Source organism: Physeter macrocephalus, chromosome 2 (genome assembly GCF_002837175.3).
Source record: "Physeter macrocephalus isolate SW-GA chromosome 2, ASM283717v5, whole genome shotgun sequence".
In the NCBI taxonomy this organism is placed as follows: domain Eukaryota; kingdom Metazoa; phylum Chordata; class Mammalia; order Artiodactyla; family Physeteridae; genus Physeter; species Physeter macrocephalus.
In genome coordinates, this window is record NC_041215.1 from 131,893,607 (window position 1) to 131,912,274 (window position 18,668).

The following is an 18,668-nucleotide window of genomic DNA, read 5'->3' on the forward strand; positions in this document are numbered from 1 at the left end:
GCCAGAACAAGGCTGCAGCGTGAGAGCAGGATTTGCGGCAGCCAGGAGCTGAGGGGCGTAATCAACAACGCATTTGACAATGCAGTTCGTGGTCTCTGTCTGGGCCGAACAGAGCAGAGGGCTGCGGGGCACGGAGAGCCGGAAAACCCTCTCTGGGACCCGCAGCCCAGCCCCAGGGCCTCGAGCATTGAACGCTCGTCTTCAGCGATGCCCGGCAGGTCGGCCTTGGGTCCAGGGTGAGAAGGAAGGACTGAGGCTTCCCAAAAGATTTTACAAGACATGTTGTCTTCAAGGAAGCCGATCCCACCCACGTGTGTGGCTAGAAGTGTAGCCCACTCTTGGACCTTTTTCACAAAGCCCAAAAGGGCATGTCAGGGTTCCGAGGAGCCCCACGGGGGCCTTTGTAGCGACCGGAAACACTTGCCCAGTCTGCGCAGGCGGTTTCCTAAGGTGGTTTCACAGCCAGGTCCCCCGCCGGCGCGCGTCCTGCCTGCGCCTTCCGCCGGCCGTCTCTTCCCGGTGGCGTCAGCGCAGGTGCCCGCAGGAGGTCGGTGTCGGGGCTGGGGCCCCACCCCTCCTGCTCATTGCTGCAGCCTCCACGGGCCCCCCCAGTGCTGCAGGCCCCGATCGCACGTGTGCCCTAGACAGCCCCCCTCCCAGTGGAACTCTGGTCCTCCCATAGAAATGCAGAATCCCTCAGGGCTTGCTGGAGGCCGAGTTGCCGTGCCGGGGCATGGTCGGGGGAGAACGTGGAAACGCAGATCCCCTCTTTACGGCAGAGGGGCCACTACTGACCTAAAGAACTCGGATCCCCGTTCTACCCATTCCAGAAACCCCTTTTCTCCTGGACACATTACCCTTTCCTCCACTTGCACCAGGTGGGCCTGGCAGCCCCTCTCATCACAAGTCAGGGGTAGAGGACAGACTTCAGAGTCAAAAAGCCCAGTCTCCAGACCACGGCCCTGCACACGCTGGCTCTGTAATCTACATGGTCACCATCCTTGGCCTTTCAGACACTCGGTTTCCCTGTGTGCAGATTAGGCCTGACACGCCCCTTGCCGTGCAAGGTTTTGTGAGGATTCGGTGAAATCACGTGCCCAGCCTGAGACCAGCAGTGGTTCCTATTTCCCTGCAGCCTTTAGTGCTCGTACCGCTGGGGCGGCGGCCCTGCCCAAGGAGAGCTGCTCCCCAGCGGCGGTGAGGCCGAGACTGTCTTGGAGGTGAGCGAAGCATGCTCTAACGTGCAAAAAGCAAAGGAGCTTGCGTTCCCAAGGACACGCGTCTCGTCCTCGCTCGTCTAGCTGCCTTTTGTAGCCGTGTGTCTGCGTGCGCGCGTGTGAGAGGGATGGAGAGAGAGAGAGAGAACCTGTGCGTCCCGCAACACCCTTATCTCTCGAACATTCTCCTACCTAAAGCCTCGTTTCTAAATCACAGTTGATCTCTCCCAACGTCAGTGATGACCCACCGCGCCGGCCCCCACTGCGCTTGCCCAGGCTCTGCCCATTATCCAGGGCTGCCAAACCGGCCCCCGCTTTGGGGCTGGGGCCTGAAAGGGACGCCAGCCAGGGAGTCCACCTAGGGCAGATAAGCCACTGGGGCCACCACAGCGGCTCCCGGAGGTGGCGGGGCTTCTGCGCGTCTTGGCCGTACCTCCTCAGGTCAGCGGCTCTGATTCCAGTTGGACAGCAACTAGAAGTGGAGAACGGCATGTGTGTCAACACCGTGGTGGAGCCAGCGAGCCCTAATTACCCGGCTCTTCAAGGCCACACGGCACAAACTGCCACCTGGTTCTGCTTAGGGGGAGTTTTCTGCCACGAGCGCGCAGGTCCGCCCGGCGCCTTGGAGAGCAGAGCCCTGAACCTTGGGAAGGGAGCGAGGCTTCTCTAGCTTCTTGACGCTGACAAAGGGCTTTCTGCCTGTCAACCCGGCTCCCGGCAAGCCCCCTCCCCGCTCCCTACCGCAGCTACTGGGCCTCCCTTTGGCAGGGCCCGAGGGCCGCTCTGAACTGGAGCCTCTGGAGACGTCCTCTGAGGTAGAAAAACAAGCGGCTGAAACGTGCCTCCTCGCGGCAGCTGGGCCCCGCCCGCTGAACCTATAGAAAGGCCCTGGAGCGGATTCAGCCTCCCAGAAGAGGAAAGCTGGCTCCGGCTTCACCCGCAGGGCCTGTTATGTCTGGCTCCAGAGGCCTTCTCCTCTGGGGTTTTCCACGCCTGTGAACTCGGCCCCATTCATTTCCCTGTGGTTTCATGGGAATGTCCAAAACGCTCAGCAGGTTGCAGTGAGCCCAGGAGGAGAGGGGTCAGCGCGAGGCCCGAGCGGCGGCCGGGGCACCCTCCGCTCGGGCCTGCAGCGGGGTGCCCGCCGGCCGTGGATGGGCGCCCTTCCGTCAGTCTGCTGCATTTCCTTTGGTGCTCCCCCAACCTACCCACCCACCCGGGAGACTGCCTGCGGCTCCCTCCCTCCAGGCCGCCCCTTTCTGGCTCCGGGCCACCAGCTCCACCCTGGCCTGGGAGAGAGCTTCGCCGCTGAGCTCCCTTCCCTTCCCCGCTGAGCTCCCTTCCCTTCCCCGCTGAGCTCCCTTCCCTTCCCCGCTGAGCTCCCTTCCCTTCCCCAGCAGCTTCCACTTTAGTGCTTCTCCGGCCGCTGACTTCCCATCTCGCCGGCTCCTGGGTCCTCGCGTTTTCCACCACACTACACTCAATTAGGGGCTGCGGGGAGAGCAGCGGGGGGCCCCTTGAGGGTGGCCAGTGCCTCCGCTCTGGCTGCTCAGCTGCAGAGAAGGGGCCACGCCCGGGCGCACAGCCCTTGTGAGAGGCCCAGCGGCTGCCTTCACGGCCAATGTGAAGCCCAAGGGCTCCTGGCCCACAGCGAGGATGTGCCCAAGTGGGGAAAATTTCGTCTTCAGAAGAAATGAATTTGCAACCGGCTGGGAGCGATTCTTATCAAATTTCCAAGTTAGCAGTTTTCTCCGAGAGCTAATTGAACAATCTCTTGTCAGCGGCCCAATTCCATTTGCATGAGATTCCCGCAGAGTTGCGAGGGAGTGCCCTGGTGGCTGAGGGCACAAGAGGCTGTTCTGGTTTCCCAGTTGGTTTTGATCTTTGAAAATGGATGCACCTCCAGGTTTGGGCAGCAGCCATGCCACTCTGCCCTGGCTGCCCGGCCCCCCGGTCACTTCCAAAGCCACGTTCTGAGTGTTCTGGGTATGGGAGGGCTGGGTGAGTTTCTCGTCTGGTTAGCCTGGTAAAATGGATCTGGAAACGGAGCCTCCTTGGGGGCTCAGCCACTCTGGCCAGGCGGCGTTGAGAGTGTAGGTGCAGAGGAGTGGAGAGGCCGGGGGCCGGGGCCCTGCCCGTCGGCACCACGCTGGGCCGAGACCCCGCCGGCTGCCGGTGCGAGCCTCACCCGTCGTCTCTGGGAGTTCTGTGGGAGCGCAGCGTAGCCCGCTTGGCTTGGCCAGCCCCGCGCTGACCTCAGTCTGGACTGTGCCTGCCCCAACCCTGGGTCGGCCCGCGGAGGCTGCCCTGTCCCTAGGCCGTATTCAAGGGGCCTCTCTTGACCTGACGGGTGCGGGCCCTTCTCTCCTCTCCTGTGCCCAGTGGACTTGAGAAGACAGTTTTAGGGACGGTGCCGCGGGTGATGCTCCGGTGTCCCCTGGGGTCCTCCTTCAGCAGAGGGAGGCCTCCTCTCCACCCAAACCTCTGGGGCCAGCCTCCCCTGCTGGGAGCTCACAGCGGCAAGGATACATCGCCTCTTCCCCGGGTAGCCACTTCCTGCCGGACGGTTGGTCGGTCTGGTACTGACCCCCAGGTTCTTTCCCATTAGCTCCTTTGCCTCTGAAAACATAGTCAGATCTTTTGGAAACTTAAAACAGCAATCAGAAAACAGTACAGAGGCCCTTCTCACCCTCTCTTCAAACTATTACCTCTTTCACCAACAAATTCATTGAGAGGAGTCCCCACTGGACCGCCTCCCTCACCCTTGAATCTTTGGTCTTCGGAACCAACTTCCCCACCCTCAGGGCCACGGCCACAGGCTCCTCCTTGCCGAGTCCGGTGGCCCTCTCCAAGGCCCTCCTCCTCCTCAGCTCAGGGTCTGCACGGGGGACAACTGCCCAGCTGGCGCTGGCTCCCTCTTCTTAGGCCATGTGGGCTTCTGGGCCACCTCGTCACCCTCTGAGGTCCCTCCCCTCCGCTCCCAGAGCCTCACCTTGCATGCAGCTCCGAACTCGGGCCTGCCCTGGCCTTTCTGGCTGCCTCTGGCTGCGGCCTGCAAGCCCTCAGATCCGCCAGCCACCCCCTGCCTGTGCCGGGCCTCTGGAGCCTGTGCCCCCCCCCGCCACCGTGTTCTTCCCTTTCATGGCGTCCTCATTCAGCAGCTCCCCCGCGCAGCCCCATCCCGGAGTCCGGCTCCCCGGCCCCGGACGGCTGCCCCCGCCCTCGCCTCCTGGCCCTCCTCCCACTTCCCTTGATCCCTTGTTTTCCGAATATGGCTGATGCCGGTTTCCCCCTCGTCCACACCTTTACTCTTTTATCCCTTTCATGTGAAGTGTTGCCCTCCTCTTGGCCGTCTCCTGAAATTGGTCTTATATTTGGGGGTGTATCCCCACCCCCACGAGGCTGGGGGCTCCTGGAGGGCAGACCAAGGCTTCCTGGTGGCAGCAGGGCCCAGGACATGGCAGAGGCAGCAGGGCGTCGATGTCACACAAACTGGGAGCAAACCCAGCTGCTGGTTGCGAGATGTGGGACTCGGGCCTGATCGCCTTTCCTTTTTGCACCTTAAGCTTCCCCACACATTAGAAAGGGGTGGAAGCACCTCCCAGGCTGCAGGAGGATTTAATGGGCCACACCTAGGCTGTCGCCTGTCCTCTGTCACAGGTGCTTAATAGATGTCTCTTCCCTCTCTCCCTGCACCCACCCACAGCAGCAGCTCCGAAGAGGTTTGAGGCTGAGTAAGTGAACAAACAAACGAATGGCGGTGGGTGGGGGTGGGTAAAATGACAATGCCGCCAGCTTGCTGTGAGCGGGGACAGGTGCTCTGTAGACTCGGGGGATGGGCAAAGAGCAGGGGAAGGCTGTAGCTTCTTTCTCGGCGCTTGGGAATGACGTCAGCTTCTTAGGCAGAGCTTTATGTTTTCAACAACCTCTAGCAGCAAGTGTTAGGGGTCAGAAGTATATGCGTGAGGGCTGTGTGCCCACGCAGAAAAGGGGCTTTGGGGCAGGGCCCCGGCCCTCTCAGCTTCTGAGCGCGCACCATCCTGGGAGTCCTTCATCGCACACAGATTTATTGAGCGTCTGCACTGTGCCAGGCCGCGCGCTGGGCCCAGGGTAGGCGGCACTGGGTGGGGAGGGGAGGTACAGCCTACGATCAGAGGGCTGGTCACAGCAGTGTGGGCTCAGTGCTGTGATGGCATAGGAATGGGACGTCCAGGAGGCACATAGGAGCCAGGTGGGCACCTCATGCTGCCTCCCCAGAGGAAAGGACATCTGAGAACAAGAGATGGGGGGAGAATGGTCTAGGATTCCAGGCTAAGGGAACAGCAGTGCAAATGGACAGAAGCAAGAAACAGCCCCAAGATTTCAATATGGGGACTTCCCTGGTGGTCCAGTGGTGAAGAATCCGCCTTCCAATGCAGGGGACGAAGGTTTGATCCCTGGTCGGGGAACTAAGATCCCACACGCCGTGGGGCAACTAAACCCGCGCGCTCAGGAGCCCACACGCCACAACTAGAGAGAAGCCCCCAGGCCGCAACGAGAAAGATCCTGTGGGCTGCAACTAGGACCCGATGCAGCCAAATAAATGAATGTATTTTTTAGAAGAATTCAGTCTGACTGGAGTGTGAGGGTTAGGGGGGCAGCGAGAAGGGAGAGGTGACCCGGGCACGTGACAAGAGGTGGCCCGGAAAACCTCGTTTTACCAGGAGGTGGAACTGTCCTGAGGACCGTGGTCGCCCCTGAAGGGCTTCAGGCAGGAGAGGGGCGTGCCCGTCCAGCTTTGCCTTTGAGAGAGAAAGCGTCTCTCTGGGTGTGAAGACTGAAACGGCAGGGAGTGGCTAGAAATAGGGAGGCCAGTCGCTAAGAGATGGAGGCCTGGACCGAGGGGGTGGCGTTATGGCGGGATCTTGCTGTATTCGGCCCAAACCCTAGGGTCGGGGCACCCAGGCCAGTCACTTGCACGGTATGCATAATAACAATGTAATATTTATTTAAGACCACGCACTTGTCTATCGTATGCCCAGTTTTTTCAGGTAAGTAAATTGAGATTCAGAGAGGTTAAGAAATTTATCTGAAATCACACAGCTAGCGAGTGGCAGAGTGGAGACTCAAGGCAAGCTGCTGAGCTGGCAACCACTCACCTCTCCTCCTCTCCAGCTGCCCGCACGCGCCTCACCGTAGGACACGCCCAGCCGCCCAACCAGAGGGCCTCCTGTGGCCACAGACATACCCGGTTTCTTCATGGACAAGGAGGGGCAGCCTTCCTCCGAGGAGGCGGACATCTTAGCCCGTTTCTCTCTGAGCCACTGTCTCACCCCTGTCAGGTAGAGCCGGCTCTCCCAAACATCATCCTTTAAGATGTGACGCACACCGTTTCAACCATCAGTGAGCGGTAAATGCCGCGTCCCGGTAGCTCCTTCTCACCGAATCCTGATGCATGTTACCATCTTAAAGGCAAAGGGATGCCCTATACTACAAAATCACTCGAATTAAGGCCCTAGCATTTCATATACATCTGTACTTCTTTGTTAAGTAAGTCACATTAACACAGTTTGGCACACACCATCCTAGACAAGGCATCTCTGCTGCGTGAGCAGTGTGTGTACTCGTGGGTAGCTGGCTTGTGGTCTTTACCTGCCATCTGCCATAGCAGGCGAGGGACTCTGAGGCCTCTAGGCTTGCTCACCTCCTCCCTGGGGTGGGAAGCCTTCCCTCCAGCACCTGGAGGCCCAGAGCACAGGTAGGTGGGGTGCTGCGGAGCTAGTGCTGCCGAGCTTGCGTCCTGGCCCGGCCCCCTGGCTAGACCTTTATCTGTCTGTCACAGCAGAGCCGGCCCAGCCCTCCAGGGTCTTGGGGCCCCTGGTGGCACTGAGCTCCAGATGCTCAGCAGATGCCAGGCCTGAGACCAAGGCCCCGGCTCTGAGGATTTGGCTTGCGGTTCTGGAAGGTGATCCTGGCTGGTGGCCACTCCTGAGCCCTATTTAGAGCAGTTGTCGGGCAGTTGCTGAGATCCAGCGCCCGCCCCCCTCCCCTGCAGAGGGGAGTGAGCTCATGCCTGTGCCGTGCCGGGGCGGGGGCTGGGTTATGATCAGGGCAGGTACCCAGACCAGGGAGCAAGTCTGAGGCCAGGGCAGCGTGCAGGGCTCCATCCCCGCTTGGGTTTCACACCCCAGTCAGTATGTGCAGTTTGCTCTCAGAGGACATCGTAACCACCCAGGACAGCTTGGAGCATCTCTGAGCTCTGGCTGCGGGCCTGGGCAGGCAGCTCTGCCCCTCAGAGGCAGGAGGAGATCAGGGTGAAGGGGTGCTTGCTGACCGGTCAGCTGTGAGAGCGCCCCTTCTAATCAGCCTGCCTTCCCTCAGAGTGCTGTTCACGCTCCCTGACTGAGCAACGCCCTCAGCCCCAGAGCTGGCTTTGGCCAAGGAAAAACCCACTGAATTCCCACACTGAATTCCCAGAGACCCCTGGACCTTGGGCCGCAGGGCGGCAGTTTATAAAGTAAGGCTCCTTTCCTGCCCAGAAGTTGCTGGGTTCTAAGCTGCTCCTGCCACGTCCCAGGTCCTGCGGCAGGAAGGTGCTGGGCGCCCCCTGCTGGCCAGTCCGGGAACTGACCCGTGAGGAGGACCTGGGGAGCCCTGTAGGAGCGGGCCCCTTTGCTGGCCCGGATGAGAGCAGCGACACCCACCTACCCACGCCCCAGTACTGGCCAGCCCGGCTCCCCTTCCGGATGCCCGGCCGCGTTTCTGACGGTGAATCCTGAACTCATTGCAATCGGGCTGCTGATCGCTTGCCTTTCCCTTTGGCCTTCCTGTTGCCACGCTGCGTGGGGAGACCTGCGCCATCGTTGCTGCACCCTCCCAGGCACCCCAGGGCTGGACGGGCTCGGGCTCCAGGCCCTGCTCTGCTTTCTCCCGCCCACAGGCTTGCATTTCCTCCCCGCCCCGCCCCCCCACCTGGGGGTGTAAGTAGGACTTTGCGGACAGGTTGTGGGGGGACGGTCCCTGCAGCTATCCTAGGACACTAACGAGCTGTGGCAGCACCGAGGGATCGGGCTTACTGCTGTGCCACCTCCCTGTTAGGTGACGCTGACATTTTTCTGGGAGGCGTGGGCCATGTCTCTGAACTGTCTTGGAGGGAGGCTGCCCTCTTAACTCCCGCCCCCTGTCCTGAGGGGCGGGCTGAGACACTCAGGGATGTGGAGCCCGCAGAGGTAGAAGGGACCTGTCCAAGGTCAGCCCCTGCGACCAAAGCTTCGCCAGGCTTTCAAGGTAACAGGAGCGCACTTGCTTTTCTCTCACCAGCCTCAGTTGGCTCGTGGGACTGTACTGGGGGTCGCTGGAGAAGCAGCTTGCCTGAGGACTGTTATCACTACCTGGGGCTTCGCGTATCAGCTCCACCCTCCTGTCCCTTCCCCGGGTTCTCCTCCGTATGTGAGATCCTGAGGCGGGAGAGCCCCTGCAGGAAACAGGAGCAAGAGCACAGCTCCTCACTCGGAGGCTCCCTGAACCTTCAGTTCCTTTGACCCAAGGGGTGGGGGTGAGGTTAGAGAGGGCGGGGCACAGGCTGGAGCCCCGCCCCTCCAGCCCTGCTCTGCTGCTTGCCCTGCTGCTTGCCCTGCCCCAGCCTGAGCTCACACAACCCTCCTACGGGGCCATGCTGGCCCCTGCTGGCCACGCTTGCAAAACGCAGCCCAGGGTCACAGCCCCAAGGCTACAGTTGCTCCCTCCTCGCCCAAGCCTGAAGCTGAACTAGACCGCAGGGCTCCAAGGAGCAGCCTGTGCGCCCCCGGCCCACAGTGATACTGGGACTGCATGGGGACACAAGTCGGGAACCGGCCGGCACGCAGTCACGTGTGCTGAGTAGGCAACAAACGAATGGCTGAATTGTGCATCTGAAGCGTTTACGTGGTGATGCTCTGCAGGGTCTGACCAACCGCAGGCAAGACATCAGGTCAGACGTCAACCTAGCAGGACTCGAGACTCCTCTCGAGATGACAAGATCTAAATATAAAAACCAAATGTGAAGAGTCAAATGGTGCTAGACTGTGACACAGGTGGCCCTAGACAGGCTGATCCTTGTTGCCAGGTATCTAATCAGGCAGTAAGTGCCCAGGAGGGATGGAGATGCCCTTCAGGGAAGACATGGAGAGGTCAAAGGAGGGTGACAAACGGCAGGGATGGAAATCACAGGGCACCGCGAAGAGACCCCCTGCGGGGAAGGTAAGAGAGAGGAAAGCACCTCCTGTCTTTTTTTCCGGTTGTTTGTTTGTTTGTTTTTGGCCCTGCCACGAGGCTTGCAGGATCTTAGCTCCCCAAGGACCAGGGATTGAACCGAAGCCATCGGCAGTGAAAGGGCGGAGTCCTAACCACTGGACCGCCAGGGAATTCCCAGCATCTCCCGTATCTTGAGGCTGACGTCACGCCAGGCACAGGGTCTGCCCTTGAAACATGTTTTACTCTGTTGGTTTTCACAACCACTCTGTGAAGCACGTGCTATTATTATCCCTGTTCTACGTTCAAGAAAATAGAACAGAAAAGGTCGGTAACTTGTTCAGGGTCCTACAGCAAGAACATGCTGGAGCTAGGATGTAGGCCTCTCTCAGGAGGTTTGGTGGTCGGGTTCCAGCGCATGAACTCGAGGGGTTTTAGCAGGAAGTGATATGCTCGAGGACAGGTTTTGGGGTGGGAGGCAGGACGGCTGCTTCAAAGACTGTTGCTGCAACCCAGCGGGGAATGAAGAAACTCATTCTACACACAGGCCTCCTGCGTGGTGGAAGGGCCACTGAGACCTGACCTTTGCAGGCCTTCACCCAAGCCCTTCCCCGTGGTGGGGGGTGGGCTGGGGGTCGGCCCACCACGGTGCCCACACGGGAGGAGCTAGGAGTGCAGGCCGTGGGTGGGCCTCCTCCCCAGGTCCAGGCCTGGTCCTGGTGGTGCCTGCCCTGGGACATTCCACAGCCCTTCTTCCTCATAGGGTGGGCTTTGCAGGGAGACAGACATGCTCTGGGCGACAGCCCGGCAGACCAGAGCCAGCCCTCAGCGTGGAGGCCCAGCCTGGGGAAGGCGGGGCTCTGCCCACTCACGCTCTTGTCCCCCCGATGGCTGTTTCTTCCCAAGAGCTTGGGGAGGGGACGAGGCCAACCCCAAGCACTGCCCACCCCTCCAGAAGGGGACGTTCATTTCGGGCCTCCAGCTGCTGCCAGGCCTGCCAGAGCTTCCTCCCTGAGCTCTCCTGCCTCTGGCGGGGGGAAGCGTGGGCTTGACATATAGCCTAGAGCTTCAGATTAAAGGCTGGGAAGAGGCTCCCCTAAGCTGGTCAAGGCCCCAAGAGTCTCCCCAAGGGAGGAGGCTTTCCTCACGTAGGGCACCAGCCCACACCCACGCCCCTTCCTGGAGGCTTCAGCTCTCGTACACGTGCCTGATCCACTTGTCCTCCGCGGGCGCCCTGGGCGGGACAGCAGCACGTGGGCTTCCTGCCCCAGGTCGGGGGGCTAAGGGTGGTGCTGACCTCAGCGCTGTGATGCAGCGTCCCCCTCTGCCTGATTCCTGCATTTTGGCACACTTCTGCCCTCCGCCATCAGTCCCTGCTCCTCCCTGTGACTCTTGGCCTGCTTTGGAGCCACATGCATTCACACTCGTGGACCCTAATCACGCTCGGGCGAAGCAGGACTGGAGGGTTGGCTCCTAGAAGGATGGCTCTGTGGTTTGAACACCTCAGCAACGCCTTTGTCTTGTCCCAAAATGCACGGCTTTCCTCTTGCCCTCTGTGACTCTCCTGTTCATCCTCAGAAACACTCATCTTTCCGTGGGGAAAAGAAGCCATGTACTCCTGGGAACGGGGGGCCCTGGGTCTGCACGCCTGCCTCTGCACGCCCCCCTGCAGAGTCTTCTGGGTTCTCATGGCCTGCCCGGGCATAGTGTTTTCTTACAGCTGGACATGGCCCCCAATGTTCTGGGAAGCTTAGTCATTCAGCAGAGATCTTTACTGAGCGCCGTCTCTGGGTCAGGTGAGGTCCCAAGCACCAGGGCTACAGCGGGGAATAAGACAGGCAGCATCCCTGCTCTCCAGGATCCCCATCTAGTAGGGGACACGGCGCACGAGCTAACACATCAGCAGGGGAGAGTACAGACTGGTTAGTGCAGTGAGGGGGCCTGAGCCGAGGAACGAGGGGGAAAGCAACTTGCAGGAGCAAAAAGTAGATCGGATGCCGGGAGGGCATCTTGAAGCTGAGACCGGGGCGCAAGAGAGCCAGCTAGCAGAGAAGCAGGAAAGAATGAGCCCCGCGGTCCCTCCCCACTGCAGGCTCGTGGAAGAGTTCATGCTCTTGGCCAACATGGCTGTGGCCCGCAAGATCTACTGCACCTTCCCCGAGCGAGCCCTGCTACGGCGGCACCCCCCACCCCAGACCAAGATGCTCAACGACCTGGTGGAATTCTGTGACCAGATGCGGCTGCCCATGGACTTCAGCTCTGCAGGGGCCCTCCATGTGAGTGCTGGGAGCACGGGGGCGGGGGAGGCCCTGCTTAGGGAAGGAGGAGGAAGGCCTGCGAGCCGGGCTCAGCAGCCTCTGCAGCCCGCCAGGGTCCGTTACCCTTTAGCCAGACCCGCACCCCCACCCCAAGGGAGAGGGGAGGGCCTGGCGGGGAGCCCGGGAGACCGAGGGTGTCCCCTCAGGGCTCAGCTGTGGGCAGGGGTCCTGTGGCCAGGGATGGGCCGGGCTCGGACCCAGAGGCTTTCAGTAGGGGCTGGGATTGTTGGAAGCCAGAGGCAGTTTTTCACGGTAAGGGGTGTCAAATGCTCCCCACCTGGAACTGAGCAGCACGGGGCTCAGGAATCCGTGGCCTCGGCTCTCATCCCACAGGAGGGAGACTGTCCCCATCTGTGCTCCAGGCCTGGGGTTAACCCGCCCGCCCAGGCCAGCCAGCTGGACATGGAAGGACTGACCTCAGGCCAGGACCCTCGAGGCAGACCCAGTGTGGGACACAGTCTGGGGGCTGCCGGGCCCCCTGCACCCCACCCATGGCCGTCTGAACAGGGCTGGGCCCCTCGTCTGACCTTTCCTCCCCAGGGCCAGATGATCAGTGGGTGATGGGGCCCCAGAGCCTCTCCCCAAGCCTGACTGCATATCACATGGGTTCCTTCCAGAAAAGTCTGATGGAGACATTTGGAGATGACAAGTACTCACGGGCCCAGAAGGAGGTGCTCACCAACATGTGCTCCCGGCCCATGCAGGTAAGGAAGGGCCAGTCCTCCATCCTCCCCCCTCTCCCTGGAGCACCCATGCCTCCGGCGGCTCGGAGAACCCTAGGGGAGGTCTGGGGAGGATGCCCCCAGGCAACAGCCAGCACAGGTAGTCCCTGGGCTCCTGAGCGTGATCTGCTGCCTCCTGCTCAGCCTTGCCTGTGGGCTCAGGTAGAGGAGACATTTCAAGCCCCGCTGCCCTGCTGCACCCCCGCATGGCCTCTGGGGCTCTGTTTCCTGGCAGCGGGCGGGGAGCCACGCCAGGGCACGTCCCGAGACTCCAGGGCCCGGATCCCACAGACCAGACCAGCTCCGGCAAGGGAATGGGGCCTGGTCAGCAACTCATGGTCAGATGGGGACCCTGGCGGGGAGAGAGAACATTGGTCTCCCGGGGCAGCCTGCACAGGGCGTCGGTCCTTAGCCCCCCCGCTGGCTTGTGGGCCCCAGGCAGAGAAATCTCCGTGTCCCAACCGGTCGGGAGAGGGGGAAGTCAGGCGGTGAGGCTGTGTCTGCAGCTAGAGGACAGGCCGGCCGCCTGGGAGGTGGACAGTGGGCTTGCTCCCGGCAGCCAGTCTCGGCTCTCCGAGGCCACGCCTCGGCCCCTGTGGGGCTGAGCGTCTTGGGAAGGAGCCACCCCCGTGGACTGTCGGGTCAGCGGGAGCTGTGGATGCCAGTGGGTGCCGCAGCCCGGCCTGGGAGCAGTGATAGACTGTTGTTGAGGGGCTCAGTCACGGGGCAGATTCGGTCTGTTTCCCAAGAACCGGATCATCTCAGCTGGTCACAACCGACTTGTTTTCTGAGACCTCACAGCTCTGCCAGGAATGGGACCATCAGGTCCGTTTGGGTCTGGCTGCCGTTACAGACAGTCACCGATGTCTGTCCCACACCAAGCACTGTAAAGCACCCCCCATGGAGAGGGGGGCGTGTGTCTCTGGCCACTGGGCTTGACACCGTATACAGGTCCGATGGAGCTGCCGTTCCCTGCCCCCAGCCTCTGGAAGCCATCCACCTCTAAGGCCAGCCCAGCCCTGGAGCTCCAAGGAGAGGAGTCCTCTCCTGAGTCACCCGGAGCCTGAAAAAGACCGACTTCCCCCGGCCTTGCCTGCCAGTAACCTCGGAGGCCAGCCTGTGCCTGGGAATGTGACGTCAGGGAGTGACCAGAGCGGCTGTGGTGCCTGGTTCCCTGTCCGTGTCCCCGTTCCGGGTCCTCGTCCATCCCACGCTGCCCAGAGGCGCCTTCGCCACCCACGAAGCGAGCCGGGGCCCTCTGCCCTCCTCACCCCAGCTCGTCTGGGGAACTGGGCCACTTCTGAGAGCAAGGTCCAAACATGGCTCACGGTGGAGGCTGCTCCCTCCCTCAGTGACTTACCCAGGGCCCAGCGGGAGCTGGAAGGGAAGCAGAGTCGGGTGGCCGAGCAGGGCACCACCAGCTGCGTCCTGGATTCCAAGGCCGTTGTACACAGAGTAACCGGAGCCGGCTGGCCGTTTGTGCGACGCACGGGGGGGCGAGCAAGCAGCAAGGGAGGGAGCGAGCGAACACACGAGGGTGTGACTCTGGCCCTGGCGGAGGAACCTGGTCACTTGCTGCCAGTCAGCCGCGGGTCCTGGGTTCCCAGCCCTGAGAACTCGGGGAGCGCAGGGCAAGCGGTTTCAGGGCCCGTGGCCAAGGCTCTCAGCACAGCTGCACCGCGCGGGCCAGGCTGTTTGCTGGGCCCCTAGAGAAACTCAGCGTCTCTCCCTGGGCCACAGTCCTAACTCCTGCCCTGCAGGAGGGCCTTTTGAACTCAGAGCTCTGGGTCTCGGTCTCAGGACAGGTTGTCAGGGACAAGAAGGGCTGAGGCTGGGAGACTGGCCAACCGCTGCCTCCCTTGGCTGGTGAGAGGTGGAGTACTGGGGGCACAGAGGTGCTGGGGTGCAGGCGTGGCCTTCAGCAGGGCAGGGATCCGGACTAGAGGGCAGGAGGTCGGCTAAGACCAAAGGCTGGACCAGGGCCAGAGAGGAAGAGCCAGGCGCCCGTTTTGCTCTGGGTGGAGGGCATCCTGGACCTCCTCTCCTACCTCCCGTTCTGGCCACATGGTGGTGTTGGGCTTTGTGTCCTGGCGAAGTCCTGCAGCCGCCGGTCCGGCATGACCACGGGCTTTCTCTCCTGCTCCCCATTTCAGGGTAGCTCTCCCAGCCCTGTCCTGGGGAGGGGGCAAACCAGAAACAATCGCTTCCTCCTGGTTCCTGGCAGTAACAGCCCGTAAAACTCAGCAGTGACCGGCTGTGGAGGAGGATGAGTTCCAGCTCCTCCCCAGCTGTCCTCGGACTTCAGCACAGGGTCTCCCCTCCCCTCCCCGCGGGCTTTGGTGGCAGGTCCCCCAGGGCTCTGAGGGAGGAGACCCTTCAACATCTTAAGGGTTCCCAGCAAGAAACACACAGCCTCTCCCCCCGGCCCACTCCACTTCCGGTCATTGGCAGAGGGGCTCTGGGCAAGACCTGCCCTTGCCTTCAGCAGGAGAGGGGCAAGGGCACCCACGGCCCCACCCAGTCTCACGGCAGCCCCAAGGGTCCCCTCACACAGAGCAGCCCCTGACGTCCTCGGGCCTGCCCGGCTTTGCTCAGCTGCCTGCAGCTGGGCAGGTGGGCCCACGCCCCCAAGGCTGCCCCTGTGGGGCTCTGAGTCTCCCAGGCCCGCAGAGCGCGCCCAGCCCGCGCCCAGCCCGGCCAGGCTCTGAGGGTCACCCCCCCCCCCCCCCAGATGGCCTCGTACTTCTGCTCGGGGGTGCTGCAGGGCCAGGCACAGCTCCGCCACTACGCCCTCAACGTGCCGCTCTACACGCACTTCACCTCTCCCATCCGCCGCTTCGCTGACGTCTTGGTGCATCGCCTCCTGGCCGCCACACTGGGTAAGGGGTGTGGCGCCGGGGGCGGTGCCAGCCTGTGCCCAGCTAAGGGCCACCCCCCCCCCACCGCAGAGTGGGTGCCCCGCGGCCAGAGGCCGCACTGCCGTGACTGTGAAGGCCCCGAGGGGTGGGCAGCCCAAGCAGTAGGGGAGCCTGTGCCAGAACGTCCCCCGTGAGCACGTGCTAGGGGCTCGAGGGCCCTCACCGTGGCAAGCCCCCCTTTCTCGGGCCTCCCAAGCTGGGCATCAGAGAGGCCTCAGCTCTGCGCGGGGCTCCCAGGCCCCATCTGACCCGGGCCAGGGGCACCACGCTGCCCAGAACCCCGCCAAGGCCGGCACACACAGAGCACCCGCCAGTGGACCCCCGACCACTCTCTGCCCAGGCTACAGGGAGCTTCCAGACGTGGAGCCCGATGCCCTGCAGAAGCAGGCTGACCACTGCAATGACCGCCGCATGGCATCCAAGCGCGTGCAGGAGCTCAGCACCAGCCTCTTCTTTGCCATCCTGGTCAAGGTGAGGCCACCAGCCTGTCGTCCCTCCCCTTCCCTCCACCCCACCTTCCCGCCAGGGCACCTGCTCACAGGGCGGGCTCCAGGAGTCCGCGGACTTCGGCAGCTGGGGTGGGCCCTGGGGGGAAACCGCATCCCCTGGCCGAGCCTTGGCTGGAGCCCTGCCCTGCAGGAGAGCGGCCCCCTGGAGTCGGAAGCCATGGTGATGGGTGTCCTGAGCCAAGCCTTCGACGTGCTGGTGCTGCGCTACGGGGTACAGAAGCGCGTCTACTGTAACGTGAGTAGCGGGGGGCTGCCAGGGCCAAGGTTAGGGACGTTCTGGGCGGGCAGAGGTAGCACCGAGCTGCGTCCACTTAGCACATTCCCTTCCCACCTGCCTGCCCCGTTCCCGCTGCTGGGTCTCCTCCCTGTTTCCCCAGCAGCTGATGGGGTCTTGGCCCAGGGACAGCCCTTGGTAGACACACGAGCAGGCAGGATGGGAGCCCAGGCCGAGGGCCCTGCTGTCCCCGTCCACAGTGGGGCAGTGACACTGCGCCCCTCGCTCAGCTGTGGGTTGTGCTGGCACCAAGTTCACCCGATGGGTCCTGCCGAGACGGCCAGCCGCGCCTACCTGGGATCGGGGATCCAGGCCAAGGGTCAGGCTTGGGCCTCTTTCCCAAGGACTTGAGCAAAACCAGCGATCAGGTCCATCCATAACCAGTATAGGAAGCAGGGTAGGCAGGCTTTGGGAGATTTTTTAAAGGAACACAGGGGAAGGAAAGACCAGAGAGAATGGTCCGTGGCCACTCTGGAAGCTGTATCCCCTGAAAAGAAGGAAGAGGCTAGCCCTTGCCTTGGTCCTGCCCTGGGGGGGTGCTTTATTCGTGGTTCTTTCCAAGGGTACTTGGTGCCAGTCTAATGCCAGCTGAGGGACCTGTTCCAGCTGACCTTGTGGTTAGTGAGTCACCACCTGGCCCCTGACCTTGGCTTTGAATTTCCCAACACCCAGAGGACCTGGGGGAGTGCAGAATGTGTCACATAGTGTGGAATAAACATGGTATGAATGAAACGGATTAAAGCTGGAGAGACAGAATGGAGTCCAGCAGGAATCAAGTCGGGCTCTCGTCCTGAAGTTCATTGAACAGGATGGAGTTCAGGTGTAGATCGCCTTGCTCACAACCCAGCCCTCGGTCTGTGCTGACGGACCCAGGGCCGGTAGGGGCGGCAGCCCTCCAGCCTCAGGTGCCCGGTCCCCCTCGACCCTACAGGGACGGTCCCTGATGAGGTAGGACAGACCCACCACCTGCCCCGAATAACACATGGAGCCACCGGTGCCCCCCGCCCCCGCCCCCCAGTGAAGGTGGCTTCTCAAGGCCTCCCAGAAGCTGGCCAGAGGCAGGAGGCGAGGGTGCGGGCCGTCCCCCCCTCAAAGGTCAGGCAGCAGGGCACGAAGCTCCCTTGAGGCCAGTCAGAGGTGGGCCGAGGCGGGGGGGCTGCTTCCAAGCGCTGGGGGCCTTGCAGGGTCAGAGATCGAGGGGCGGCGCCTAGATCCCGGGTCCTGAGATGCAGGTGTGTGCGCCCCCAGGCACTGCCCCTGCGGTCATACCGTTTCCAGAAGGTGGGCAAGAAGCCGGAGCTCACGCTTGTCTGGGAGCCTGAGGACGCAGAGCAGGAGCCGGCGCAGCAGGTCAGACCCGGGGCCGGGGCAGCTTTCCCAGAGCACCGCCGGGCCCCCATCCACCCCGCTCTTGGTGGGCCCCCGCCCGCCTCCTGGGGCGCGCTCCCCAGGCCTCCCCTCCGGGGCTCCCCCTACGCCCGGCTCCCGGCTGCGATTTCAGGTTCTACCCAGCAAGGCCGGCAGCGGCTCCCCCTCACCGCTCCTTGGGCCTAGCTTTCTGGCAGCACCTTCCTTCCCCGGAATCGCCCGCCCTGGGGAGAGGCAGGGGCCTCCGCCTACCTCCCTAAAGCAGGGACCTTAACTTCGGGCGTCCTTTTGAGAATCGGGTGAACGCCGTAGACCTCCTAGGAAACAGCTTTTTACCTGCGACACGCTTCAAAGAGCAGACCCGGACCCCAGTGGTTTCTCCCTGGTGCTGCGCGGCCCCCGCAGGCATTGCCCACAGCAGCGCGTGGCTCCTCTGCTTCGCACCGGGACCCCGAGGCCTCAGCCCTGAGCAAGCTCGGCTTACAGACGGGCCGGCGGAGGCCTAGGGAGGCAGAGCGAGGGGCCCGGGGCCCGGCTGGGTGACAGCGGCCCGGGCCAGCCCCTCACCGGCCCGCGCGCCCCCTGCTGGGCTCTGCTCTGCCGCAGGTCGTCAGCATCTTCAGCCTGGTGGGGGTGGTGCTGCGGGCAGAGGCCGCGGCCCTCAAGTACAGCGCCGTCCTGAAGCCACCCGGCACCGAGGGCCTCCTGGACTGGCAGGACGCGCAGGGCGGCGGCGACCTCGAGGAGGACCAGGACTGAAGCCGCCGGCCCGGCCCAGCCCTCCCCCGCTCCCCTTAGGGACAGGAACTTGGGGCACCAACGGGGATTTTTAATTTGGTTTTTAACAACTCAGGGTTTTGTTTTTATTTTTTCATTCTATTTTAGTTTTGCAGCTTGGTTTTCAAAGCGGAGGGGGAGGGTGGGGCTGAATGGAAGGCTGCGGCCTGGCCAGTGCTCAGCAGCGCAGAGCTAGACCTGGTCCTCCTGGGAGGCCAGCGCCCCTTCTGCCAGGTTACCCACTGCCCTCCCGTGCCCAGGAAACCGGGGGTTTTCAGTAAATCAGCGTCATGGAGTAAAATCAGGTGTGCGTGCTGCCTGGTGTGTGGGGCACCGGGGTGGCCAGGGTGGGGTGCC

General features: G+C 62.4%; 1 protein-coding gene across 10 annotated transcripts in view; it reads left to right on the forward strand.

Moving 5' to 3' along the window:
* Positions 1-18,668, forward strand: part of DIS3L2 (DIS3 like 3'-5' exoribonuclease 2) — a 398,793-nt gene that overhangs the window by 365,246 nt on the left and 14,879 nt on the right. For 9 of the 10 annotated variants that reach the window (XR_008619304.1, XR_008619302.1, XR_003677896.2 and 6 more), the window contains 6 exons: positions 11,518-11,701; positions 12,361-12,447; positions 15,197-15,344; positions 15,724-15,854; positions 16,023-16,127; positions 17,415-17,516. Coding sequence is in view for 5 of the 10 variants with exons in the window: in XM_028482691.2 (XP_028338492.1) it covers positions 11,518-11,701; positions 12,361-12,447; positions 15,197-15,344; positions 15,724-15,854; positions 16,023-16,127; positions 17,415-17,516 (757 nt within the window). In the remaining 5 variants the exon portion in view is untranslated. Of the gene's footprint in view, positions 1-11,517; positions 11,702-12,360; positions 12,448-15,196; positions 15,345-15,723; positions 15,855-16,022; positions 16,128-17,414; positions 17,517-18,140; positions 18,622-18,668 lie in introns of those variants that run through there. The other variant, XM_007125022.3, reaches the window with a different exon arrangement.